Source organism: Macrotis lagotis, chromosome 3 (assembly GCF_037893015.1).
Source record: "Macrotis lagotis isolate mMagLag1 chromosome 3, bilby.v1.9.chrom.fasta, whole genome shotgun sequence".
Taxonomy (NCBI): domain Eukaryota; kingdom Metazoa; phylum Chordata; class Mammalia; order Peramelemorphia; family Peramelidae; genus Macrotis; species Macrotis lagotis.
Genome location: NC_133660.1, coordinates 259,663,683 through 259,691,553, shown reverse-complemented (window position 1 = coordinate 259,691,553; position 27,871 = coordinate 259,663,683). Strand labels below are relative to the sequence as shown.

At 38.8% G+C, this 27,871-nt stretch overlaps 1 protein-coding gene across 3 annotated transcripts in view; it reads left to right on the top strand.

Annotated features, from left to right (window-relative positions):
* Positions 1–27,871, top strand: part of SLC1A2 (solute carrier family 1 member 2) — a 149,274-nt gene that overhangs the window by 53,140 nt on the left and 68,263 nt on the right. For 2 of the 3 annotated variants that reach the window (XM_074230479.1, XM_074230478.1), the window contains exon 2: positions 26,801–26,940. In XM_074230479.1, coding sequence (XP_074086580.1) covers positions 26,811–26,940 — 130 coding nt within the window. In that variant the 5' untranslated portion in view covers positions 26,801–26,810. Of the gene's footprint in view, positions 1–3,002; positions 4,024–26,800; positions 26,941–27,871 lie in introns of those variants that run through there. The other variant, XM_074230480.1, reaches the window with a different exon arrangement.

Sequence of the window (27,871 nt, the reverse complement as noted above, 5' to 3'; positions counted from 1 at the left end):
ATTTTTGAAGAAATCCTACAGGAAAATTGCCCTGATATCCTAGAAGCAGAGGGCAAAATAGAAATTGAGAGAATCTACCTATCTCCCCCAGAAAGAGATCCAAAAAACTCAACCCCCAGGAATATTAGAGCCAAGTTCCAGAATTCCCAAGTCAAAGAGAAAATATTAAAAGAAGCCAGAAGGACATAACTCAAATATTGTGGAGCTATAGTCAGGATCACACAGGACTTAACAGCAACTACATTAAAAGCTCATAGGGCTTGGAATATAATATTCCAGAAGGCAAAAGATCTTGGAATGCAACCAAGAATCGACTACCCAGCAAAGCTGAACATTCTCTCCCAGGTGAAAAGATGGACTTTCAATGAACCGGGGGAATTTCAAATGTTCCTGTTGAAATGACCAGAGCTGAACAGAAAGTTTGACCTTCAAATACAGGACTCAGGTGAAGCATAGAAAGTGGAGGAGAAGGGGAAAATATGAGGGACTTAATGATGATGAACTACATGTATTCCTGCACAGAAAAATGATACTGATAATACTCATATGAAACTTCTCAGTTAATAGAGCAGGTAGAAGGAGCTTTTATAGATGAAACACAGGAGAGAGCTAAATTTGAAGATATAATATATTGTAAAAATGGAGTCAATGGCTTAAAGGGAAATGCACTGGGAGTAAGAGAAAGGAGAGGTGGAACAGGCTAAGATATTTTGTATAAAAGATTTTTTTCCTTTTTTGTACAATGAGCTGTTGCAATGATATGGGAGGGGAGAAGGCAAGGGGGAATGAGGGAATCTTTACTTTCATCAAAAATAGCTCATAGAGGAAATAGCATACACATTCAATAGGGTATAGACATCTAGAGTAAAAAAGGAGAGAAGCTGAAAATGGGAATGGGGATGTGGGTGATAGAGGGGAGGGTAGATCATAGGAGAGAACAGTCAGATATAACACATTTTCCTTTTTACTTCTTGCAAGGGGCTGGGATTAGGTGACCTGTCTGGGACCATGGGGCTGGGTGGTTTCTTGGTCTCAGGGGTGGGCTCAGGGTCTCTTGGCCCCAGGGCCAGTGATCAGTCCACTGTGCTACTCAGCCACCCTACAGTACATCTTAGAAGAGGGACAGAGTGAAAGAAAAGAGAAAATATAATATTATGGTAGTGGGGAGGAATGGGTGGAGGGAATTACAATCAGCAATAACAACAGTGCAAAAATGTGGAAGTAACTTTTATGATGGATTTATAAAGAATGTTATCCACCTGAGACAGAGCTGATGGCATCAGAACACAGAATGAAACAATTTTTTTCTCTTTCCTTTACTTTATTTCTCATGAGGGTCTTTATTTTTTGAGGGTGGAGGGGGTATTATTTTAGTAATGTATAAATGTATAAATGTATAACAACATCACTTGTACAAAAGTATTCATAGCAGCCCTGTTTGTGGTGGCAAAGAATTGGAAATTAACATAAATGTCCTTCAGTTGGGAAACGGCTTAGCAAACTGTGGTATATGTATGTGATAGAACAATATTTTTCTATTAGAAGCCAGGAAGGATGGGAATTCAGGGAAGCCTGGAAAGATTTGCATAGATTGATGCTGAGCGAGATGAGTAGAACCAGAGGAACATTGTATACCCTAACAGCAACATGGCAGTGATGATCAACCTTGATGGACTTGCTCATTCCATTAGTGCCACAATCAGGGACAATACTTTATTTTTCTTCCTTAACTATATGATTTCTCTCTCATCACATTCAACTTGGATCAATGTATACCATGGAAAAAATATAAAGACCAACAGACAGCCTTCTGTGGGCGGTGGGGGAGGGAAGCAAGATTAGGGGAAAAATTGTAAAAAATTCAAAATTCAAAACAAAAAACAAAAAACTCAGGTCTGCTCATCAAAACTTTATTCTCTGAATCAACTTTGTGCCCCTGTAACTATTGTAATCACTGTCAAACACAACTTCAGAATGTGTTCATGGATCTAGGAAAACATACATTCTCTATATGTAATGGTAGTGGACATGTTGAAACCTATAGATTTTCAAATTAAGAATGCTAAAACTTGCAAAAAAAGAAGCATAAGGGAAGGGAAGGTTCTGAAATTAAGACTGCCTGACCTGGAATACTTTGTGCTAGGTCATATAGGAGTTGCAGAGACTTTTTGATCCCTGGGACTTTGTGACCCTTGGTGTATATCCTAGATTTTGCCTGTAGCACTTGGAGAAGGAATCATGAATAAATAATGGATTAGCAGAAAAATAGGGCAAGACTTTTGGCTGGGATTCAAGAAACGCTCATATTGGAAAGCTGTATTAGAGGAGGGAGAAAAGGGAAGGTTGAGTTGGTAAAGTGGGACCAGAGACTTTCCATTTTATGGAGTGTTTTATAGAAAACCTGTAATTGGAAGTCTGGTTTTTAAGCAAAATTTATTAGGTGTGGCAACTTTAAAATTGAGAGGGCTTTGTACACCAAGAATGACCATGTAAGTGTATGAGTATTCTGGGTAAAAATATTAATAAGAGATGGCTTAGCATATGGGGCCTCTGTTGGCCACCCACCTATTCATGTATTTCTATATTTAAAATACATTCTGGCATTCAAAGCTCAATTTGGAAAAATAAGTATAAAGCAAAAGAATTCCTGCTTTTCTCTCTATTGGACAGAGAGAGATGTTGGCCCTGGTTAATCCAATTCCTTGGCTGCCCATGGGAGGCTGAAGAGTGTGTGTGTACGTCTCCCTGCCCCAGGGATGTCCCAAGTTACTCAGACATAAAAAGAGAAAGCAGGGGCAGCTAGGTGGCAGTGGATAGAGCATGGGAGTCAGGGGTACCTGAGTTCAAATCCAGCCTCAGACACTTAATAATTACCTAGTTGTGTGGCCTTGGGCACACTTAACCTCATTTGCCTTGCAAAAACCTAGAAAGAGAGAGAGAGAGAGAGAGAGAGAGAGAGAGAGAGCCAGTGGAAGAGAAATCCATGGGTTCAGAGCCCAGAGTCTCAATGAGTCATTCCCTACACTGGGACATCATGACCAGAGTTTTAGAACTGTACATGATGTGACCTAGCTTCCCAGTCAAATTCTTATCTTGGTATTTCTTTTAAAAAGTCACACTTTCCCGTCTAGAGTTTGTCAGGATCCATGGATATGTTGGTACATTTCATGAACTTCTTTTATTCCCCTTTCCTTTTTTAATTTTTATTACAAAGCATGGCTCTCTTGGGAGGCAAAGCAGAAGGAATATATTCAGAAATGAAAGTGATAGAAAATGCATATCAAAAATTTAAAAAAAACATTAAAAACACATGTTCCCACTTGGTCTTGTAATTAGATCTGAATATTTTTGGGGAGACCAAAACTCTGTTGCAATGAAGGACCTTCACATTTTCAGCATTGCAAGCTGAGATATCAATACAGTCCCTGAGAGAAGGTTTTTTGTGTATAATATAAACTGAATTTCAAAGAGGAACTTCATCTGTGACCCATCACCATGATGCTGGTTCATTTAGATAGGTCTATTAGATAGAGAAAGAGAAAGATGATAGAGAAGTCCAGATAAATGAAAGAAAGAGATGATAGTGATAAAGAGATGCTAGAGAGAGGTGGTTTAGAGATACAGATAGATAATAGAGAGATGGAGAGATAACTGATTACTAATAAAGAGACAGATAATCAATATATGTTGAATAATAGAAATATAGACAGACAGATAGATGAAAGAGGAAGTTGTTTTTTCTCCGTCATTCGCAGATAGGACCAATGACCAAAAGCAAAATTTTACTTACGGGTAGGCACTGTCCTAAGTACTGGCTAGAGTTAAAAATACAATGGAACAATGCCTTTCCTCTAGGTGTTAACATTCTAGTGATGAAAGGCAATACCTAAAGGGGAGTGAGAAGCTAAGCTGGAAAGGTGATGGGGAGTCTTTCCATGGCAGGGTGTAGAGATGTCATGAAAGCCTGGTTCCAGAAAAGATAAGACCAAGATTTGCCTATCCACCCCAGGGGTGGAGTCCAAGGTTCATTTGAGGGGGAGATGAGAAATTGTTCAGACAGAGTGTTGTGGAGAAGTAGTGGGTGGACTAGGGTTGGGTAAGATAAGGTGGAGTTACCTCTTAGAGCCTGAAGTCCAAAGGGCTAGTAGCACCTAGGAAAAGAAGGTATGACTGGAGACTGGAGAGAAGACCTCAAGAGATATACCGACAAAATTACGACCGACCCTATTTTCAAAAAGCTCACATTCTAATTAGGACAGTCAGCACATTGGAGAGTTCAGTTACAATATGGATGTCTAGACCCAAGATTCCTTGGGGTATTGTGACATGTGTATCACAGTGACAGAGGTATGGAGGGGGTATCAGCCAGACAGGTGGTAAGGTACCGCAGGCCAGAGGATACAGGGTATTGGTATACAGGCAGTTGGTAATACCCTGTGGTCCTCTATCTTACCAGAAATATTGCAAGTTGGTGACTGTCTGCGTCCCCTAGCTCTTTGAGCAGCCATAGCTGTCCTTTTGGAGGAGCCAACTACTGAGAAGCTGGGGGTGGGCTTAAGAGTTGGAGAAGGGATCTTGAGGTGAATGATGTGGCACCCATTCTATTTCAGTTCCACTTTGCACATGGGGAAACTGGAGGCACAGAGAGGTTATTAAATTCACCCAAGTCATCCAATAAGTTATGAGAACTAAGCTTGAGCTCCAACTCTGTTCTCTATTTCCAGATCCTAGAACTGAGCAAGATTAACCAAGAGCAGAATATGACCTGGCATTTTCTGGAGCTCAGAACTCTAGAGGACTTGGATATTAAACTTGTCTCTTGTATTAATTAGGACTAAGGAAGGCTCCCAGTGACAAGGGTGCTTTGGCATAAGTCTGTAATTCAAAGAAGTAAAATATTTAACTTTTCATTGATGTCCTTTCACTCTGAAGCCACTACCTGATCCTTTTGAATAAGAATAATATAACTAGCATTTGTATTACACTTTGAGGATTTCAGGGCACCTTAGAAACATCATCTCATTTGATCCTCACCACAATCCTGGAAAGAAAGTACTATTATTATCCTTTTCTTAACAGATGAAAAACTGAGATTAAATGACTTGCCCAAAGTCATACAATTTATAAATGCTTGAGGTCAGACTTGAATTCAAGACTTCCTGACTCCATTTCAGAGCTCTTATCCCCTGCACCACCTCATTACTAGATGAGGAATTGGGTGATTTGGAGTCACTTGCTATAATAAAAATAGTGGATTGAACTGGATAACTTCTAAGGTTCCTACAGTTCAATATCTATGATTTTAAAAAATATTTTATTTAATGTTTTTAATTTCTTAAACCATTGTCACTTTTCAAAGCTCCCTTTCTATTCAAACTCCCCCTTGTATAAAGGAAAAATAGTCAAGCAAAATAAATCACAGTAGCAGTTTAGATGACAGTGTATGGAGCATTCTGCCTATGTAGTTCCCACCCTTGTGCTATCAGAAGAAAGTACTGCCATCATTAGAGTAATGGAACCAAGATTGGACTCCACATTTAATATTAATTCTGGTGTATTTTAATAGCATTTTTATTTACATGACTGTGGTCATTGTTTATATTGTGCTCTTGGTTGTGCTTAGAGATTTGCTGAATCCATTTGTATCACAGAAGCTGAGCTAATTTCCCTCCTCTCAACATCCTGGCCACCATCTCTTTCCCCTGTCTTTGTTTATATGTTTTACTTGATACATCAAATATGTCGATACTGGGGTGAGTGCTTGTGTGGACTAGAGTGCTCATTTGTGCTTGCCCATCCTTTGCATATCTTCCTCATGTTCTCTGCTGTATCCTCCATCAGATTCATAACCAACATGGAGGGAGGTCTGCATCTTTAGACATTTCATGGACTGCTGATCACATCCTCAATTTTGGTTTTGCAAATGGTTACAATCTACTCCCATCCACCATGATCTTGCTTATCACCCTGTGGGTGACCCCAACTTTACTTCTTCTTGCATTTTATGACTCACAGACATATCCCATTCCTGGAAGAATGTTGTTTTAAAAAGAAGCAGACATAAAAATAACAATGCCTGATAGATTTATAGAGAACTTTAAAGAGGCCATAAGACACAGAAAAGGACAAAAGACATCTTTCAAATGACTGAATCTTCTCAGATGGGAGATAAGAGGGGGATATCTGCCTGGCCAATGAACATAACCCTCCAAATCCCTCACTTTTCATCTCTAATGAATGAGAAACAAGAAATGTCTTGACTTTCATTTGAGATATAACTTAGACATAGAAATACCTGAAATGCATTGTGCCTTAGGCAGCTAGGAGGGGTAGTAGTTTGACTGCTGGACTTGGAGTCCAGAAGAGCTGAATTCCAATTCTGCCTCAGGCACTTCCCAACTCTATAACTCTGGGCAAGTCCCTTTAACATCTTTGAGTCTCTGTTTCCCCATATGTGCTATTGTGGTAAAGTGCTATTGAGCACCTACAGTTCAATTATTATGAGAATCAAATGAGACAACAATGTTTTGAAATTTTTAGAGCATTATATACTTTTTCATTATCATAGCATTATTATAGCGTGCTCCCTCCCAAGAATAAGAAACACTTTGATCCTATGCTAATTCCAGCCCTATGTCCTGGAGAAGCCAAAAATGTGACCTCTTCTTTGGAGAGAGCTTGATAGAATGGGAACACAGATTTAATTTTCATTGATGTACCAGGAATGTTTTCCAGGCTTGTTTGTATAGTATTGATTCCCTTTGAAAGTCGCATTCAATTCCATTTACAAATATTTGTTTGGTGATCCTACCTCATCTGTTCTCAAAAGTCATTTAGGAGTTTCAGAGAGAGGATAAGGTAGTCTCATGTTCACATTGAGAATATGCCATGAAAGACTGCTAGGTGGTACAGTGAATGGATCACTGGCCTGGAGCCAGGATGATCCGAAAATGTGCCATGAGTTTGGATTCTAGAGGAATCTAATTTGCCATCAGGATTTTGGTGTGGCTCGATGGAAAGAGCACCTTGCCTCCAAATTTCAGGAAGTTGAAGGAGTTGTTCGAGATACACAAAGGTTGTGTCTTGTTCAGGTTCCTGCAGCTGAAAAGAATCCAAAGACCTGGGTTTGAATTCTGACTGTATTGACTTTGAGCAAGTTATTGAACTTCTACCATCATCAGTTTCCCTTTCTGAAAAATGAAAGGGTTGAACCAGCTGCTCTCCTAAGATCTCTTCCAGCTCTAAATCCATGATATGAGTAATAGCCATTCTCCAGTGACTAAAAGTATGATTCAGTAGAGTATTTAGCACACAATTGTTTAAGCTTCTTGTAGCCTTTAAAGCAGGAGGCAGAAAAGAGGGGTTAGCCAATGCCTCATTCTTCATCTTTATACCACAATAGCTCCATTGTAGTTGACACTGGCAGCCAGCCAACCAACTCATCTCTATTCTGGTTTATGGATGTGGAAGTTTCTTCCATTCTTGTGGTGCTCATACTCCAATGATACATGTGGTCATTTAGTGGTCTGAAAGTTTGCTTCTTCACTAATATTCCATCAGTGGGTTGAATCTGTGTGATGATTTGGGTAAACCTAATCATAGTTTTGGTTAGCCCACAGTCCTCTGGAGGTCTAGGAAGTGGGGACAAGGGAAAGGGGTAATAAATACCATTTTTCTAATTTAATTTTAGGTAGTCTTTTCTTAGGACCATACTTGTGTTATTATTAAAAAAATGAAGGTACTTTTACTAATTATAATGATTATTATTAGTATATGATAAAAATCCTTACCTTTTCCATATGCATTGTAGTCAGTCTATTATCAAGCAAAGTAATACAGGCCTTTGGTCATATATCCTTATGAAATGAAACAATGCATCAGAGCAGATAAAAAGTTGGACATAAAATAGCTAATATTCATTTATATAATAGCCCTCTAATGTCCTCAAATGTTTTATGTATATATAGAGAGAGACATATATATATATATATATATATATATATATATATATATATGTATGTATAGTTTCATTTGTTCCTCATAATAACCCAGGAAGTAGGTGCTATTATTATTCCCATTTTATAGAGGGAGAAACCAAGGATGGAAAAGGTTAAATGATTTGCTCAGAGTTACACAGCTAATAAAGATCTTGGGCAGGATTTGAACTGGGGTCTTTTTGACTCTAAAACCATTATATCATCCAACTCAACTTAGAGTCAGGTAGATAGAAACTCAAATTCTGCCTTGTACCTTTTCCAGTTACACGATCCTGAACAAGACACAACCTCTATGAACCTCAAAATATTCCCTCAACTTTATAAAAATATATGCAAGTAACAGTAGAGAGAATTGGCTCTGTGGTGTGTGGTTGTGAGTTCAGATCCTGATTCTGATGTTTACTATGCATGGGACCTTAAACATACAAAAAGACCTTGTTCCTCTGAACCTCACTTTCTTCATCTTTAAAATGAGACAGTTAAATGAGATGGTTTTCTATTAGCTTACCTGGATAAAGTTTCCTACATCGAGGAAGGAGAAAATCCTTGGGTATTAAAATATGCATAATCTCTAAAGGAGTTTTTGGTCTTCCAGAATAACTAGCCAAAATCCTTGTATTCTTCCTTCCTTCCTCCCTTCCTTCTTTCTTTTCTGTTCCTCCTCCTCCTCTGTCTCTTTCTCTCTGTTTCTGTCTCTGTCTGTCTCTTTCTCCATTTTTCCTTCCCTTCTTTTTTCTTCCCTCCATTTCTTTCCCTCTTTCCCTCCTTCATTCCATCCTTCCCTTCCTTCCTCTCTCCCTCCTCTTTCTTTCTTTCCTTCTTTCCTTTTTTCTTTCTTTCTTTCTTTCTTTCTTTTCCTTCATCCTTTCCTCCCTCCCTTTTTTCCTTCCTCCCTCCCTTTTTTCCTTCCTCCCTCCCTCTCTCCCTTCTTTTTTCTTTTCTTCCTTCTTTCTTTCCATCCTTCTTTCCTTCCTTTCTTGCTTCCTTTCTCCTTTCCTTCCATTACCTCCCTCCCTTCTTCCTTCCTTCCTCCCTTCCTTTCTTCCTCCCTCCCTCCCTTCTTCCTTCTTTCCTTCCTTCCTTCCTTCCTGCCCTTCCTGATGTCACAATGAATAGCATACTGGACCTAGAGTTGTAAGTTCAAATCCAGCTTCGGACATATAATACCTATGTGAACCTGGGCAAATTACCATCTATCTGGGTTCATGTTTCTTAATGCAAAAATGGATGTAACAATAGCATCTCTTTTCAAGATTGTTGTGAGGATCAAATGAAATAATATTTGTAAAGTACTTAGCACACTTTCTGGCCCATAGTAGGAGCTTAATAAATACTTATTCCCTTCCCCCTTCTTTACTCAGCAGAGGATGGTTCTAGAATCAGACTTAGTCTCTACATTACTCTCAATGTGGCCTTAGTTTTTGAGCCTTTTTAAGCTGCCAAATCACACACTATTGATTACCACTGAACTTGGAATCTTATAACACATGAGAAATTCTTCAGTTGAATTGACATTTAACCACTCTCCACCATCTTGTGATGTTCTTCTTTTGGAAAAACCCCTCCTATATGATTTACATTTTTCTTTATTAAATTCAATCTGCTGAAATTCAGTGTAATTATCTGCTAATTATTGTGCAGAGTACAGAAGGAAAATCACTACTCTCATTCTAGAAAGTAAATATGTGTTAATGAAACTAAGATTTATATGTGTACACACATATAAATACATGTATATATATCTATATGAATACACCTGCACACACACAAATCATGTTTGCTATGATTAGAAAAATCAAATCTATTATTGACTCCTATGAGACTGAGCAGTTCCACTAAAACCTCCAGATCTTTTTCTATCTATATCTTCTCATCTCATTGTAGATTCAGTTTTCAACCTTTTATCAGATTTATTTCATCCTATCAATTGTCATCATTAGATGATAATGTTCCCAAACTCCTTGGAGATTCTATCAAACATATTGGCTCTCATATCTACCTATATATCATCTGTAAATCAGAGAAGCTGGACATTCCTTTTTATCCAAATCTTTGGCAAGACTATTAAACAGCAACACAGATCCCTGGAACACTCCATTATAGACCTTTTCCAAGTTGTCATCAACTCATTAATGAGTGCTTTTTGGGTCCAGCTATTATTCAACCAGCTCCATTTCCACTTACCAGAGTTTTGATATCTTTGTCTTACCATCTTGGCTACAAGGTTAATAGGAGAGTCTGCTGAAATTTGGTCTTGCACCTTTGGACCCTGTCAGTACTACACAGAAGGAAAACAGTTTTCTGAGATGAGGTAGGTGTGGATGTATTCCTACTAAGAAAGGCAGAGTGCATAGTGTTGGGCTTAACCTGAATTCAAATTCTGCCTTCATCTAGTTGTGCAATCCTAGGCAAGCCAGTTAACGTCTCTCAGCCTCAGTTGCCTCATATATAAAAATAAAGATAACAGCACCAATGAACAAGATTATTATAAGAATTAAGTAGGATATATTTTAAGTACTTAATTTTGTTGTTGTTCAGTCATTTCAGTTGTGTCTGATTCTTTGTGAATCCATTTGGGGTTTTCCTGACTCTAATACTGATAGAGAAATAGACTTTCACTGGTAGTGCAAGATTCAACTATCCATCTATCTATCTATCTATCTATCTATCTATCTATCTATCTATGTCTAAGTGTTTGTTTTATATTAATATATGTATAGGACATCGAAGTGGCACAGAGCCAGGCCAGAGTCAGGAGGACCTGAGTTCAAATCTGACCTCAAACACTTACTAGCTGTGTGTTCTTGAGCAAGTCGATTAACCCTGACTGCTTCACATCCAAGGTCAGCTCCAGTCCTCTTGATTCATATCTGGCCACTAGATCTAGATGGTTCCAGAGGACAAAGTGAGGTTGGTGACTTAACACAGCAACCCTCACCCAAATCCAATTCACATGCAAGTCATGGATCACCTCCCTCATGTCATGGTCTTCTTTGAAAATGAAGAACAAACTTCATCATCGTGTATTTCATGTGAAAATATGCATAATAATAATAATAATAGCATTTGCATTTAAGTTTTCCAAAGCACTTTGTAAATTACATCCCATTTTCAGATGTTTCAAACTCTCCATTAACTCATTTTGGATTTTCTTGGCAGACACTGGAGTGGTTTCATTTCCTTTTTCAGGTCATCTTATAGATGAAAAAACTGAGGCAAACATTGATAAGTGGTGCCAATAGGTGTATGAGGCTAGATTTGAACTCATGAAGCTAAATCTTCTTGGTTTCAAGCCCTGTGTTCCATCCACAGAGTCACCTAGCTTCCCTTGAAAGTGCTTAAAGATGTTATTTGTCATGATGATGATTACATTCTATTTACCTTTTCATTTATACATTGACTCCATTCACACAAGCTTTTTAAGGGTAGGACTTTTTTGCTTTTTCTTTTTATCACTAGCATGTATATATACACATGTGAATATGCATGTATGTGTATGGATATAATATATACTATACTATGTCAGTATTGTATATTAAGCATAGTAAATGCTTATTATAGCATGTTTCCATTTCCAATAATAAAAGCAACCATCAGTAATAACATTGATCATGGTAGAAGTATCATTCTATTTTCTACTGGTCTTTAAATAATTGTCTTTTTTATATGAACTTAATTATCAACTAATTCAAACATTTCAATATGACAAGAAGAACCCATGAACACATGAATTTCTGTTGGGGATAGTGTATTTTTTTAACATATTGACTATTCATATTAATAATGTTGTGAAAGAAGAATCAAATCAGAACAAAAAAATTAGAGGGGAAAAAAAGCATAATACTGAATGCAACATTTAAAAATTGAAGATCGTAAGCTTTGGTCTGTATTAAACTCCACAGTTCCTTCTCTGGATATGGATGATATTTTCCATCACAAATTTTATAGAATTGTCTTTGATTATTATAACCAAGTCCATCATCATGGATCATCACCCAATGTTACTGTTGGTGTGTAAAAGGGTCTTCTGATTGTTCTCACTTCTCTCAATGCAAATCTTTCCAGGCTATTCTGAAGGAGAGATAGGGTATTTTTAATAGTATATAAATTTACAAAGATACCCTCAAAATGGCCCTGTTTATGGGTGACCGCTTTTGAATTGTACTAGTGGTCTTTAAGTGAAAGTCAGACAACCATTTATCATGTTTTAGTGTAGATGGTATTTCTTGACTGGTGCGATTTAGACCAGATAACTTCTGAAATGTCTCCTTCCAATTCTGAGATGTTGATCCTAAGTGGACTCTGTGACTCCACCTAATATACTAGAAGGCATCTTCTGGGACTGATCATATTTTATAACTACCTGTGTGACATACCAACTGCCATTTTATTTCATCATTTCTCTCTCCTTAAAACTAATTCTATCAAACTGCTATCTGAGAATATGTTTATTCTTGAAAGGTCAGATTTCTGTGAGGTTGCCAAAAAGTGTCTCTGGTTTCTTCAAAAAAGTATCAATTAAATGTTAATTTTCCACTGGTTTGTTGTGTGATTTCCCAAGGCCTTGTTGTTGAACATGTTGCATAGAAAACTAGAATTAGTAAAGGCTTCCTTGAAAAGCTCAGGTGTCACCATTTTTGTGGTCTTTTCTGTTGTTCAATCATGTCTCGCCCTTCAGGATCCCAGCTCCTTCTCCAGCTCAATTTTCCGAGGCAAACAGGGTCAAGTGACTTGCCCAGGGCCAGACAACTAGTAAATGTGAAGATCAAATTTGAACTCAGGTCTTCCTGGCTCCAGACTCATCCCTCTATCCACTTTATCACCTAGCTTCCCTGGGAAAAAGTCATTTAATGCAGTGGAAAAACCACTAAATTTGAAGTTAGAGAAGAGTCCAAATTATGGACTTATGGCTTGTGTGTCCTTGAGAAAGTGACTTAACTACTCTCAGCCTCATTTTCTTTTTGTAAAATGAGAGAGCTGGTCCGAGATAATCAAAATAGCTAGCATTTATATAGGACTTTACAAATATTATCTTATTTCATCCTCATAACAACCCTGGGAGGAGAGTGCTATTATTACTCATATTATATAGATGAGAATTCTGAGGCAAACAGTATTTAAAGGATTTATCCAGGTCATTCATCTATCTAGTATCTGAGGCAAGATTAGAATACAGGTCTTCCTAACTCCAGGTCTAGCTTCTACCCACAGAGTCACTTAGTTGCCTATGATTCTGGACTCTAAGTTGCCTTCCAAGTCTAAATCAATGAGTTCTCTCATAAAATGATTCTCCCCTTGCACTAATTATTATTTGTTTTCCCTAGCTTAAAATTACTGTTTGCTTCCTTTAATATCCTCATAAGAGGAAAGATCCTTGAGGACAATCCTGAATTACTTTGATCTATTGTATCCTCAGCACCCAGCTCCCTACACAGGCTTTTTCACAAAATTGGTGATTGAAAATATGTATGAAATTGCACTGAATCAAATATTAGATATCTGTCAGTGATTACTACTAAAACTCGGAAAAAATGTGTCTTATGGCCTAGTTCAGCAACAGTAATAGTAACAACAATAGCATTGATTTGTAAACAATTGACATCTTTAAGTAAAAAAAGTATCAACAATCATCAAGCTACTTAGAGCTTTTCTTAATTAAAGATTTTATTTATTTTGAGTTTTACAATTTTCCCCCAATTTTACTTCCCTCCCCCCACCCCACCCCTCAGAAAGCAATTTGCCAGTCTTTACATTGTTTCCATGGTATACATTGATCCAAATTGAATGTGATGAGAGAGAAAAATCATATTCTTAAGGAAGAAACACAAAGTATAAGAGATAGCAAGATCAGACAATAATACTTAGAGCTTTTAAAGCTTAAAACTGCAGTAAGAATTTTGGAAAACTTTGCACCGAGGATTAGCAAAACAAAATCAATGCATTTGGGAAAAGAATTAGAGATATCTATATCTCTATGTAGGGACATCTTTATGAGTGTGTATATGGATATATCCATAAATGTGTATATATCCATATATGTATATATATATATGTGTGTGTGTGTGTGTGTGTGTGTGTGTGTGTGTTTATATATTTACATCTCCATCTATTACTCTCATCATCCTGTCTGCTAGTGGTATGGCTATGTGGATTAGAAATGTTGACTATATAGCCAAAACACTCAAAGATACTGAACTAGAATAAAATGCAAATGGAAATTTAATTTAAATCTAACAGAATAATAAAAATGTAATAAAATGTAGATAACGTTAATTTGTGATTTTCTGAGTCAATAGTTGACCTTTGGAGATCTGTGTATATGTATGGTTTAGTAGTCCTGTTTCTCTTTGAGTTTGTAGATGCTTTCTGTGAACCTACCATCAATCAACTTATGGGATGGATCAACAATCATTCATTAATTTCCTTCTGAATGCAAAGTGCCAGTGATGCAAAAGCACTATATTCTATAGAATCAGGGCTTACATCTCACTCTTCTTCATAACAGAAAGTCATTGCATCCATCTGTCCATGAGTTCACAGAATATCAGAGAAGAATAAGAGGGCCACCTGTCCCAAGAGCAGTTCTATCTGAACTCCATTGAACTAACATAAGAAGATTAAGGTGAACACCAATAATAATAATAATAATAATAATAATTCATATTTCTAGAACATATAAGGTTTTATAGGCATCATTTTACTGGACAAAATGCTCCTTCCCTCTCCAGAGATGCTGTGACTAGGTACTGTTCCCCAGTCTTCCTTTTTGAGGCTAGAAGAGGCAAATCCAATGACCTGAGTCAAAGCTTGGTAGGTTAGTACATGTTGAGTCATTGCTCCAGAGGATTCTGTCCCTAAGGCCAGGAGCTACAGACAGGCAGAGGAAATGATGAAAGCCTTGCTCTGCTTCCAATGATATGCAAAGTCATTGATGATTCCTCCTTCCCAGTATCCAGGCATCACACTCATGAATGCCTTTCCCTCCACCCAGGGGGGGAAGGTGAGATCACAATTGCTCTGCTTTTATATTTTCCCACATATGACTGGAAAAGTTTGTGTGCAGATGTAAATGGCCCCATAGCAGCAGCAAAGTGATTCATGATGGAGATGCCACATGATACTGATGTGGGAGCCCCGAGGTATTTGACTTCTCCGTGCTCCCGACTCCTTGTTCTGACACATAGGAAAAATTCCATAATAAACCACAGATTAAATGATGGAGTTAGGAAAGTATCAACTAGGAAAAAATATGAAATATGGAAAAAGAGAGGCCAAAAGGAAGGTAGTTATTATGGGTCAAATATACCTGGTCCCAAGACTTCTCTTTGTCAACACCCTTCTTCCTAACAGTCCTGGCCAAGTTGAATTGCTATATTGTGAGGCAGGCAGGGAAGTAGCAATTATCATTTTGGCATAATAGAAACAGCCCTACTTTGTAGACAGGGCAGTTGGGTTCAAATCCTGACTATCCCAATATCTATGTGACACACTGGGTAAGTGGCACACCCCTGTGCTTGGTTTTGTCATCTGTAAAAATGGATCAAAAAGACCTCCTACATCCATTTCAGTTCTAAATCCATGATCCATATTAATCAATCAACAAACATTTATTTTGTGACAGACATGTTCTATAGTTAAAATCTTGATTTTACAGTTGAGGAAATGAGGACTTGAAAAAGTGTGATGCCAGGGTCTCATGAATAGAAAGTGGCAGAACCCAAACTCTCAACTCCAGATGTAATGACCTTTTTATGACTCTTTCCTGCCTCCTTGGTTTGTACCCAGTCCCATTAGATTATGAGCTTCCTGGAAGAAGGAACTGGATTTTTTTTCCTTCCAATCTTTATTTGAATACTCAACGATTAGCATGGTAACTGGCATAGACTAAGCATTTAATTGACGTTTAATGATTGATTGAGAACAATACAAAGGTTAAGTAAACTTGGACCTCTCTTGGTCTACTTCTCTTCCGCCATAATGCTCTAGGTCCTTTAAATTATTTTAGGATTCTGGATGATAGTTCAGCAATGGAAGAAGAATCCAATCCCAATGGGGAACTCATAAGACATTTCCAAGTTAACTAGGATCCAACTGCTATTCACAGTTCTTGGATGGGACAGCTTCCAGCCTAACCACTCAGACAGGAAGTGGCATCGATAACCAATAGTTGACACATTATTTTACCACTTTGGGAATATTTGGGGGTTGTGGTCCTCCTGGAAAATCCACAGAAAGTCCATTAAAAAAAAAACAGACCTTGACAATTTGTGCTCTCTGGACTCATTGGTTGCTTTTGGCAGGGATTGGATGGTAAGATGGAGTTCTGGCTGCTTTCCAGCATAAGAAATACCACACTCCCATCACACTCTGTTTGGATTTTTATTTTCTATTCTAAGAGACTTGCTAATGGGGATGGGGAAGTACTTTTCAACTTTTTGAGAATTTCCAATTGAGGGCTGAACCAATTTCCATAGATAGCAAAAACAGTAGGACCAGAAGGATCCAGTCATGATTGCAGCTACTTTAGGAGAAAAAAGAGAACTCTACAAATAATGAAGTTTTGATATGGTACAATCTGAAGGACAAGATGTTGATCAATTTGCTCAGTCAGTGAAGAAATCAAACTCTAGTTAATATAATCATTTCTTTCAAATAAATCTTTCTCACTAAAACTTTTAAACTGTGCACCATCCTCTAGAGTTCTTTCATTATGTTGGTGAAGTCAGATTTATGAAGCATGTACTCTGTGCCAGGAGGCATTTGGGTGCATAGAATTTTACAGATGTAGAAACTGGGCCTAGGAAGATTAAGTGATTTACCTATGCTCACACAGATGGCATACATACATCAGAAGTCAGATCTGAACTCAGAACCCTGACTCTAGAGCCACTGTTCTTACTCTGTCAAACATGAAATTAACTACCAATTTTCTATTAAAATATATATACTTACAAATATATATATATGTAGATTCATCATAAAATGACTTTATAATACTTTTTCCACATTAAAAAGCATTTGTGAAATTCTTTATCAAATAATCCTGATAAACTAATAGTATGAGAAAAAGAAATTATTTGTTTAATCAGTTCTTTCATAGTTCAAAAATAAGATCCTGGCTCAAAACTTTGAAAGGTCCTTGGAGTACATTCTTCCACTCTCTTCATTTTATAGTTGAAGAAACTGAGATCCAGAAAGGTCTCATAGGCAGTAAGTAGCAGAGTTGGGATTTGAACCCAGATCTTCTGGTTTCTAAACCCAGAGTTTATTTATGCTGAGAAATAGAATGTTCTCTCTTAGTTGGATGGCTCTGTTTAGATCAGTTGTGAGAACTATAAATTAGCATATCAAAGTCACTTTTCAAAAAACAAATTGATCATTAATCAATTATTATCATTAAATGGCCCAACCAAACTTCCACAATTCAAAAAACAAATTGATCTTTGAGCAATTATTATTATTAAATGGTTCAAGCAAACTTCCACAAACCTAGCAATAAAGAAAAAATTAGGAGTGGGACAAGGATATTCCTACTCATTAGCAAATCATTTCTTCCATGAGAATGAAACTCCTTGAGGTCAAGGACTATTTTTGCCTTTCTTTTAATTCCTTTGAGTAAAATGTCTGGCAAATGGTGTTGAGTTTTTGCAGTTGTGTCCAACTCTTCATGCCCCCATTTGGGGTTTCCTTGACATAGATATTGGAGCAGCTTCTCCAGTTCATTTTACTGATGAGGAAACTGAGGCAAACAGAATGAAATGACTACCATCACATAGCTGAGGTCAGATTTGAACTCAGATTTTCCTAACTCCAAGTCTGACATGCTATGCACCCAACTGTCTCTTGGCACAGAGTACATGCTTAATAAATCTGACTTGCAAACAGGGAGGGAAAATCAGATAGGGTCCCTTTACTCCAAATCCAAGTCACTTTCCATTACTTTCTATTGATGTCCCTAAACAATAAAATGAACCAAGTTCATTTGGAATAGCTCTATTATCTAGAAAGTATTTTGAGAATTTCTGTAGCTGTTTTCTGAAAACAGGAATAGTCTAAGGAGAGGAATAATTTGATTGGAGATCAGATTGGAATTCATTGATAGCTGGATATAAAGAGATCTGATAGGACTTGAGAGGCTTAGGTCCATCTCTGATGTTGTGTGACTTTGGATATTATCTTTTACCTGGACTTCAGTCTCCTTATCTGTAAAATAAGGGGATTGGATTAAATGACTTCTATAGCTTCTTCCATCTCTAAAGACCAAGATCACAAAAAACAGGATGAAGGCAGCTACCAAGTGCTTCACCATTGCTAACCATACTAAAGACTCAGCTTTGATGAGTCCATACATGATGCATAGGGCTGAAGAATGAAAACTTTCTCTTTCCCTCAGAGTTCTGTCCAGTTGGTTGCTTTTCAAACTCTTGGTTGGGCTGAGAATTTATTGTTGGGTGGTGAATCATCATCTTTAAAGACTATTCACTATTGCTCCAGAGGGCAGAAATAGGAGTTGTATTAAGCCTGAGATAAAGGAGAACTTCCTAAAGATTAAATCTATCCCAAAGTCTTCAAAAGTTGAGGGTTCTCCCTCCCCCTCTCTATGGTAGCTGATGTCACAGTGGAACCTGAAATCAGGGAGACCTAAATTCAAACCCAGTCTCATATACATACTAGTTTTGTGACCCTGGGCAAGTCACTTCACCTGTGTGCCTCAATTTCCTCAACTATAAACTGGGAATAATAATGGTACTTACCTCAGAGTTGTTGTGAGGCTCAAATGAGATAAAATTTGTACAAAGCATTAAGCACAGTATTTGGTACTCTCCTTTGAGGAGAGCCTGAATGTCCATTTGACAAAGCTATTAATGTAGAAAATTATTGTTGTAAGTCCCTTCCAGGGCTAACATTATGATTCCCTTTCCCGTTGTGGAGATCGCCAAACACTTTGTAGTACCTAGCCTTCATTATTTTGTGTTTGTAACTGTGACACCATTTGGACTGTAAGTTTCCTCAGGGCAGGGATCATGTTTTATCTAAAATACATGGGTCTTGGAGGATGTCCCTAGTAAACCTTTGTTTATTGAAATTTAGTTCGTTTATGGAGTTACTGAAGACCAGTTAGGCATAATTGAACAAGAAAAGGGAAAGAATTGGGAAGAACTGGAGCTGTCCAAATGGGATGGGCTGCTTCCAAAGGGCATGCAAGCTCCCTCATTCAGGTCTTCAGGTAGAGCCTGGATGATGGTTGGGATGGTTGCAAAGGGAGTTTCTTGTTTTGTACAGATTGGATTAGATTCTGAAGTCTGTTCCAACTTCAAATTTCTATGATTTCTCCACAGTATTATCAGAAAATGAAACTCTAATAATAAACTCCAGGCTTCAGTGAAACAGGAGAGAGGCATTTGGGGAACAGGCAGGTCTTTTTGGTATCCCTGAGACCTCATAGCTGGTTTCCTTCTCTTCCCCCCTTCTTTCTTCTCTTTTTCCTCCTTTTTTTACTTTTCCTCCACCCCTTCCTCAACTCCCCTCTTCTCCCTTTTCCTCTCCTTTCTCTCCCTCCATTTCTCCTTTTCCTTTCTCCCTCCTTTTCCTCCTCATCTTCTTCCTCCTCCTACAAAGGCCCTCCCGATTGACTTCACTTTGTTCTTAGTGATAACAAATCTGTGACCAGATTTCAACCCAACTTTGTAAGAAAAATGGATTTTATAAGCAAGAATAGGACACTTCCTCCTGAAAGGGGGAAATAAGGCATTTTATTAGCTCCATTTGCTTAACTTGGTGAAAGGAGAGGATTTAACTTGAGAACAAGAATGATGGGGTGTGACTAACATACCTAGAGGGTTCCAGCCACTGTCTTTTTAGCTTGCCATCTGCCAGGTGCAGGGGAGAACTGCTAATTAAGCTGCTTTTTTAGTCCTTGCCAAGAAGGGAGTATCTCTTCCTCTATCAGAGGTGAGGTGGGGGGTGGGGAGGGAAGGGTTCCAAAGCTCTGGGGGCAAAGAGAAGGACCTCCAGACCTACCTCCTCTTTTCAGAACCTGGCTGGGACAAACAGGATTTCATCCAAGTTTACTGTTCCCTTCCCAAAGGTAAACACACAATTCTCTGGCTGCAGGGGCAGGTTTCAAAGGTTTTGGAGAGTCTGGTCCTTAGATGTGGAGCCATAGGAGCACCAGAACTGACCCCGTCAGTCAAGTGACTTGGTCCTTGTCCCAAACCAGATCCGTTTTTGATATTCTGCAGAAAGCTTGGCTGAGCATGAGTCAATGAAGGGAACTGGGTGGAGCCCAAGGACCAGCCATTGGACTGATGTCTGCAGGGAGTACCTGGGGCGAAGTTCTTTGGGCCTGAAAGGGCAATCATAGCAGTCTGGAAGCAGGTGAAGTGGGCAGTGGCCCTTGACCCCATGTTACCCCTGCTTCCCTTCCTGTTTTTCATTGACTGTTCAAAGTGATAGCTCTGGCCTAACGGTAGCTTCTTCCTCTTCCTTCTTTTCCTCCTTGCCCTTTCTCTTCTTCCTTTTTCCACTTCTCCTCTCCTCTTCTTCCTCCTCTTCCCTTCTTTTCCTCTCCTTCCCTTTCCTTCTCTTTCCTTCTTTTTTCCTCTCCTCCCCCTCTCCTTTCCTTCCTCCTCTTCCCCCTTCTCTTTCTCCTTTCTCTGCTTCTCCCACCTCTTACCTCATCTCTTTTTTAGTCTTTCTTCTTAAGAGGAACCTCTGTTGGAGGTCCTTTCATTTACCTTGAACTCTGGCAAAGAATAGTAAGATTTACATCTGAGCAAAACCTTCTGGTGCTGTGGGCTAAAGCAAAGGCTAAGGAATTAAAGGATGTGGGTTCAAATCCTGCCTTTGTCTCTTGCTACCTATAACTGGACAATTTGCTTAATCTCTCTGGATCTCTGTTTCCTTATCTGTAAAAATGAGAGTATTGAACTAGACAGTTCCTAAGGTCATGTTTAGCTTTAGATCTATGATCCTAAGAACCTCTTGCATGGGAACAATGGGGTTTTTTAAGTGAATTAGCCTAACAGAGAAAACTGGGAGGGAAGGGGAAGACTTTATGTAGACCAGGGACAGCAGATGTCTGACTTGTGGGTCATATAAAGCCTGTGAGATCATTTGGTCTGGGGCTGCCAAGGCAACCACAGTAGGACTCAAAATTCAATAAATCTAGGTGCTTTTAAGGGTGAATTAATTAAGTTTTGACCAAATATAGCAGGCAATTTTTTTAGGCAAATTTTTAAACTGATAATTTGTATGACCCACAAATGATGTTATAAATATGCAAAATGCCCTTGGCTGAAAAATTATTCCCCCCACCCCTAGTGTAGATAAATGGGGAGATCTGAATTCTATTGCCTTAAAATACTTTTATTTGTGCCTTTTTAAAAAATACTGCAATCCTTTACTGATATTCATCACCTTGTGGAAAAAGAAAAACAGTTTAGCAAGAGTTGTATACACCAAAACTATGTTTAACAGTGTATGCACCATTGCAAACCCATGGGTTACCACCTCTTTAAAGAGACAAGGGCAGGGGCGGATAGGTGGCATAGTGGATAAAGCACCAGCCCTGGAGTCAGGAGTACTTGGGTTCAAATCCTGTCTCAGACACTTAATAATTACCTAGCTGTGTGGCCTTGGCCAAGCCACTTAACCCCATTTGCCTTGCAAAAACCTAAAAAAATAAAATAAAATAAAGAGACAAGGATGGTATGCTCCTTTATGTGTTCTCCTAGACTAAGATGGGTCAGTACAGAACTTTGCTGCTTTTTAGCACTGGTATCATTTATATTACTCCAGGGTTATATTACTCTGGTTCTACTTCTTTTACTACACATCCATTCATATTAGTCTTCCTATACTTCTCTGGTAGGGCCTATTTTTTATTTGTTATTGCACAATCATATTCCATTTGATGTGTATTGTTGTTCAGTTGTGTCTGACTTTTTTGTGACTCTATTTGGGGTAGGGAGTAGTTTGCCATTTCCTTTTCTAGCTCATTTTTATGGATAAAGAAACTGAGGCAAAAAGGGTTAAGTGACTTGCCCAGAAAATGAGTTCTCCTGACTCCAATCCTGGTGCTCTCATCCACTATGACGCCACCTGACTGCCCCTTACATTTATATGGGCATATTTGTATAGGACATGCTGATGTTTACCAAGTACTCTCCCTCTCCTCCCCACCCTCAATGATGTGAAATCATTTTTGTAAATATTTTGGTCCCCAGTTTGCCTAAGAGGTATAGTTAGGAACTCTAGATGTAACTATGGGTCCTGTGTTATTTTCCACCTCAGAATTTCCCCTTCTAGAGCTTTCAAATAATCCAAAGACCTTAGCTTTTCAGATGAAAGGAGCATTTAGAGTTATCTAGTTTAATACTTTCATTTTTAAGATGAGAAAATTCAGGTCAAGGAAATGAAGTCATTTTTTAAAACCTTTTTCTCCTTCAAATTCCATGGTTTTCTTTCTTTACCCTTAGTCCTAATTCCTCATACTCAAAATGACTAATATGTAAATATATTAAATACAAATGAACATGGACAACTTTTGCTAGGCTATTCACTACTGAGAGGAAAGATTGGGAAGGGAGGGTGGTAGAAAAATGTGTAACTTAAAAATATTCAAGTGGGTGAATGTTGAAAAACTTTCAAAGCATGTAATTGGAAAAATAAAATAGCAAAAAAAAAAAAAGAAAGAAATGAAGTGACTTCCCCATCATCATACAAGTCATTACAGAGTAGGAATTGGTCCCTAGGTCTTCTGACTGAATCTAACTCCCCAGTTAGAATGCAAGCTTCTTGGGGGTTAGAAGGTAACTGCAGAACTTAGGGCAGTTTCTGGAAAAAACTAATTGTTCAATAAATCTTTATTGATTGGTTGACTGATGTCTGTTTCCTCCCCCCCCCTACCATGAGTGCTAGGCACCTATGTTCCCTGATTAAAAGAAAATGATGCTATTGGTACATAACCACGGGGCAAAGTAATTAGATTGAGTCTTTTCCTATGACATTCTAATGGCACAGTACTAGATGACAAAAAATGATCCAACCCATGCCCACAAGGAGAATAGTTCCTATAAGATTCAACTAGTGTTGGGTAAAAAAGATTCATTAAGTATACTTACAGAAATATAACGAAGGTGGTGGGAGTTGGAAGGAGCTAGATCTTGATTTATTTAATGAGGAGGATGTTTTTGGATCCACAAATCAGGTCTCTTATGAGCAATAATAGCCTAGAGATGTCACCCCTGCTTGATGTCAATGCCCAAGATCATAGAAGTGAGTTTAGAAAGGGGGTATCTAGGAAATCTTGCAGTGGGATCAAACTTTATTTGCCCCACACAGAACTAATAGAGATCATCAAACTGTACATAAATATCACGGATGTTGTCATGGTCTTCTTCTTTGAGAATGAAGGACAAAAACATCAGATTGACTTGGAAAACTACAAATTATCCTTATCTATATTTTATTATATTTCTATTAATTTTTAGGCATTTTTAAATTTTATTTATTTAAGGCACTGGGGTTAAATGACTTGCCCAAGGTCACACAGTTAAGTAATTATTAAATGTCTGAGGGCAGATTTGAACTCAGGTCCTCCTGACTCCAGGGCCAATGCTCTATCCAATGCACTTATTTCTATTAATTTTGCTATACATTTCCCAATTATATTTTGATCTGGTTCAGGCAGCTCTCAGAGCAAGAAAATTGTTTGACATCTCATATTAGACATTCATGAGTTTAGTTTTAGAGGGTCAAGGAGACAGTTGAATCCTTTCAAAGGACAGAAACAGGGCAAGAAACTCTAGGTATCCCATAGTTGCCAATCAGCCAAAATTAACAAAATAGTGGTCCCTTATAAATCCTTAAAGGGGATTCTTTAGGGAGGAGGAAAAATTGCTTCAGATGAAAGTTTATAACTGTAGAAGTTCCATTATTTGGATACATGCTCTCATAGAGAGTTTTCAGAATTCCTTTCCCCGACTGACAATTGCCCTCAATTTTCCCAGGGTGGGCAAATCCCCCTTCCTTCTTCACTGCTTTTCTCTTTGACATTCCAGGCCCCTTTCTCACTGGGACTTTTTCTGGGACAGAACCATGAGGCCAGACCCAACAACTCCATCCTCCCTTACATCCCCAGGCTGTAGGTCTACAAGATGGGAAAGTTTTATGGGATGTTGGGAGATGATGACGGGGAGTGGGTAATTCCCACTTGCCTCTCACTGGGTAAGTCCATCAGTTGCTGATGGATTCCCCTTTTTTCTTTTACTTTTCTTTTTTCTCAACTTCCCTGATTGGAGGAATGATAGAGGAAATGAGCATACAGTGGGGGGAGTGGAGTATTTGAGCAAGAAATCTGGAACAGACACTGCATCTAATAAACCTATTATTAGAGGTTCCTGGTAAAGGGGGAATCTTTGAATAGTAATAAAAAGCAGAATCTTAGAGCTCAGCCATAAATAGTCTCAAACTAAGCAGCAGCCTGGGCTCCCTCCTCCCAGCCCCCTTCTCTTTGGAGTTTTAAAGGATGTTTTGCAAAATGAGTTTTGCTTGCGAACAAACTTTCAGTTAAAATAAATGAGTCATAGGACATGGATTAAAAAGAAGAAGAAACATACTGTGATTTCCCAATGGACTCAGCTGTTAAAATAATGCAACACAGAAGCTCAAGATTGAGCAAATCATAGCCTGGTTCAAAGTTTTCCATTATAAGAGCAGCTGTGTAACCATGCATCATTGTGTTGGTGGAGTCAATCATTCAGGCATTGTATGAAGTGTTGGGGATACCCCCAAAAGTTTCAGGACAGTTCCTTCCTCCACTAACTCCTGATCTCATAGAGGAGGCAGCTTGTAATTAACTATGTATAAATAAGCTATTTATTATTGCTGTTAAGTCATTTTTCAGTCATATCTGACTCTTTGACACTCCATTTGAGATTTTTCCTGACTAAGATGTTGGGGTGGCTTGCCATTTCTTTCTCCAGCAGATTTGACAGTTGAGGAAATTAAGGCAAATGGGCTAAAGGGATTTGAACTCAGATCTTCCTGACTCTAAACTCAGCTTTCTATTTACCGAGCCACCAAACTGTCCCCACAAACAAGTTAAAGACTGGGTGAATTGAAGAGAATCAAAATTAAGGGGGATGAGGAAAGGTTTCTTATCAAAGGTAGGGTTCTAGCTGCTGCTGATGGTTGTCCTTCATTCTTAAGGTAATTGGGGTTAAATGACTTGCCCAAGGTCACACAGCTAGGCAATTATTAAGTGCCTGAGGTTGGATTTGAACTCAGGTCCTCCTCACTCCTCGGCCAATGCTCTAAGCACTGCATCATCTGTTGCTGTTATAGTCTCATGGATGTCAGGAAGTAGGGCCATGACAAGCACATGAGTTGGATTTGAGTGAGTGGGACTGTGCTTAGTGCCCAGCCTCACTTTTTCCTCCAGAGCTGGGTCCAGTGGCCAGATAGGAACCAGGATGCCCTGGATGGGAGGCAATCAGGATTAAATGACTTGCCTAAAGTCACAAGTGGCAAGTGTTTGAGGTTGTATTAGAATTGCCATCCTCCTGACTCTAACTAAGACCAGTGCTCTATCCTCTTTGCCACTCGCTGCTTGGGACTTTAGCTAGGACTTGAAGGAAGCCTGGAGGTAGAGATGAGGAGGGAGAGTAGTAACTACCTGAGCAAAGGTAGTTCCTGGCATCTGGAGATGGAAGACAGACTATGGAAGAGGCTAGAGTCATTGGAAGGGCTGACCGGGGGCTGCTTTTTGAACAGCTGCTCATTGCAGGATAGTATTTTTTAGTTTTTGTCGTGAAGCACAAAAGTCGAAATCCTCAAAGTGGACACTATACATTTCTGGTCCATTGTAGTTATAGAATCCCACCTCTGTACCTTTGCAAAGCGGTCCCCATGCCAGGCCTGCTGTCTCCCTTCAGTATGGCCACCTCCTACAAGAGGCCCTTCCTGAAGATCCACCCGCCGGCTAGTGCTTTCCAGAAATACATTGCAAAAATTTCATTGGTATTTATGTGTGTGCAATGCTTCTCTCCAGGAAAATGTAAACTTTGGGAGTCAGGGGATGACTAGTTTTTGTCTTTGGATCCCTAGACCCAAGCTAAGTGGTACTGGGGCAACTAGCACCTTGGATAGGGCCCTGGGCTTGGAGACAGGAAGACCTGACTGAGTTCAAATCCTGTTCCAGACACTTGCTAGCTGGGTAATCCTAGACAAATCCTGTCCACCTCAGTTTCCTCATCCATAAAATGGGGATAATAAAAACACCTCCCTCCTAGGTTATTGTGAGGATCAAATGAGATAATATTTATAAAGTGCTTAGCACGGGCCTAGCACATAGCAAGCATTATATAAATATTATTATTTTTAAATTACTATCATTAAATTACTTGCTATTATTATTAAATGTTATTATTAAATTGCTTGCTATCATTTTCTAATTAATTACTATTATTAAATGAGAAAATATTTGTAAAGTGCTTGGCACACAGTAGCCACTTAATAAATACTCATTTCCTTGCTTTCTTTCCTGAGCTCATATACCATGGATGCCATTTAAATTGAGGACCATTACTTTTATTTAAAAAAAAAACAATTTTGAATGGTAGTATTGAAAGTGAGTTGGGTCCTAATGAGTTAGGGGATGCCCTGGCACCTAAGGTGAGGCTCTTGCTTATGTCTGGTTGAGAGGGAAAAAAAGAGAGTGGTTCTTCCTCCCCTTTGTACCCATTGGTCCCTGGTCTCTTTGGTCATTCCACCATCTAATTTCTCCATTTCTCTTCCAGTGCCAACAATATGCCCAAGCAAGTAGAAGTGCGGATGCATGAGAGTCACCTGAGCTCTGAAGAACCCAAACGTAGAAACCTGTGTCTGAAGATATGGGACAGTCTTGGGAAGAACCTTCTACTTTCTCTGACAGTATTTGGTAAGTCTTGGGTACAACCCCCCCACCCCTTCTTATGTGGCCCTCTCTGAAAGAAAGAGAACTGATTACAGAAAGGGGGAGGACTAGTCCAGAGAAGGATTAACCACCCATGAGACTGTCATAGCAACAACAACGACAATGACCAGCATTTATATAGCATCTACTGTATACCAGTGCCAAGCACTTTATACTTATTCTTTCATTTGTTCCTCACAACAACCCCGGGAGTCGGGGTTATTATGACCCCATTTTACAGATGAGGAGATTGAGGCAGATACAGATGAAGTGACTTGCTTCTGTGGTCCCACAGCTACTGTCTTAGGCAGGAGTTGAACTCAAATCCTCCTGATTCCAGGTTCAATGCTTCCCACCCTATATTCCTAGCAAGTAGGGAGAATAGAATATACAGAACTGACTTTGGGGTCAGGAACAACAACCATAATCACAATAGCTACCCCAGGGAGAGGGCCATAGATGCTATTATCATCGTCCCTGATTTACAGAGGGAGAAACTGAAGCAGGCAGAGGTGAAGCGACTTGCCCAGGGTCACACATCTCGAAAATATCAGATTCATTTTAAACTGAGGTATCACTGACACGCAGGGCTAGAGCTTTAGTCGCCATGTCTAAAGGAAAAACTGAATTCAAAACCTATCTCAGATGGTGATGTTGGGCACACCACTTAAACTCCTTAACTTCAGTTTCCTCATTCATAAGAAGCAGATAATAATAGTGGAAAATAACCCATTTTGTAGGTGAGCTCTTTTATTCTGAGCTCTGGGGTTTAAATGCCAGCTCTGTGACTTGCTAACATTGTGACTGAGTGCAGATCTCTTGACCTCTCTGTAACTCAGTTTCCTCATCAGCAAGGGGAAGAATGATGCTGATGGTGAGATTTTTTAATATTTTGTGTGTAATGGACACTTCTAAA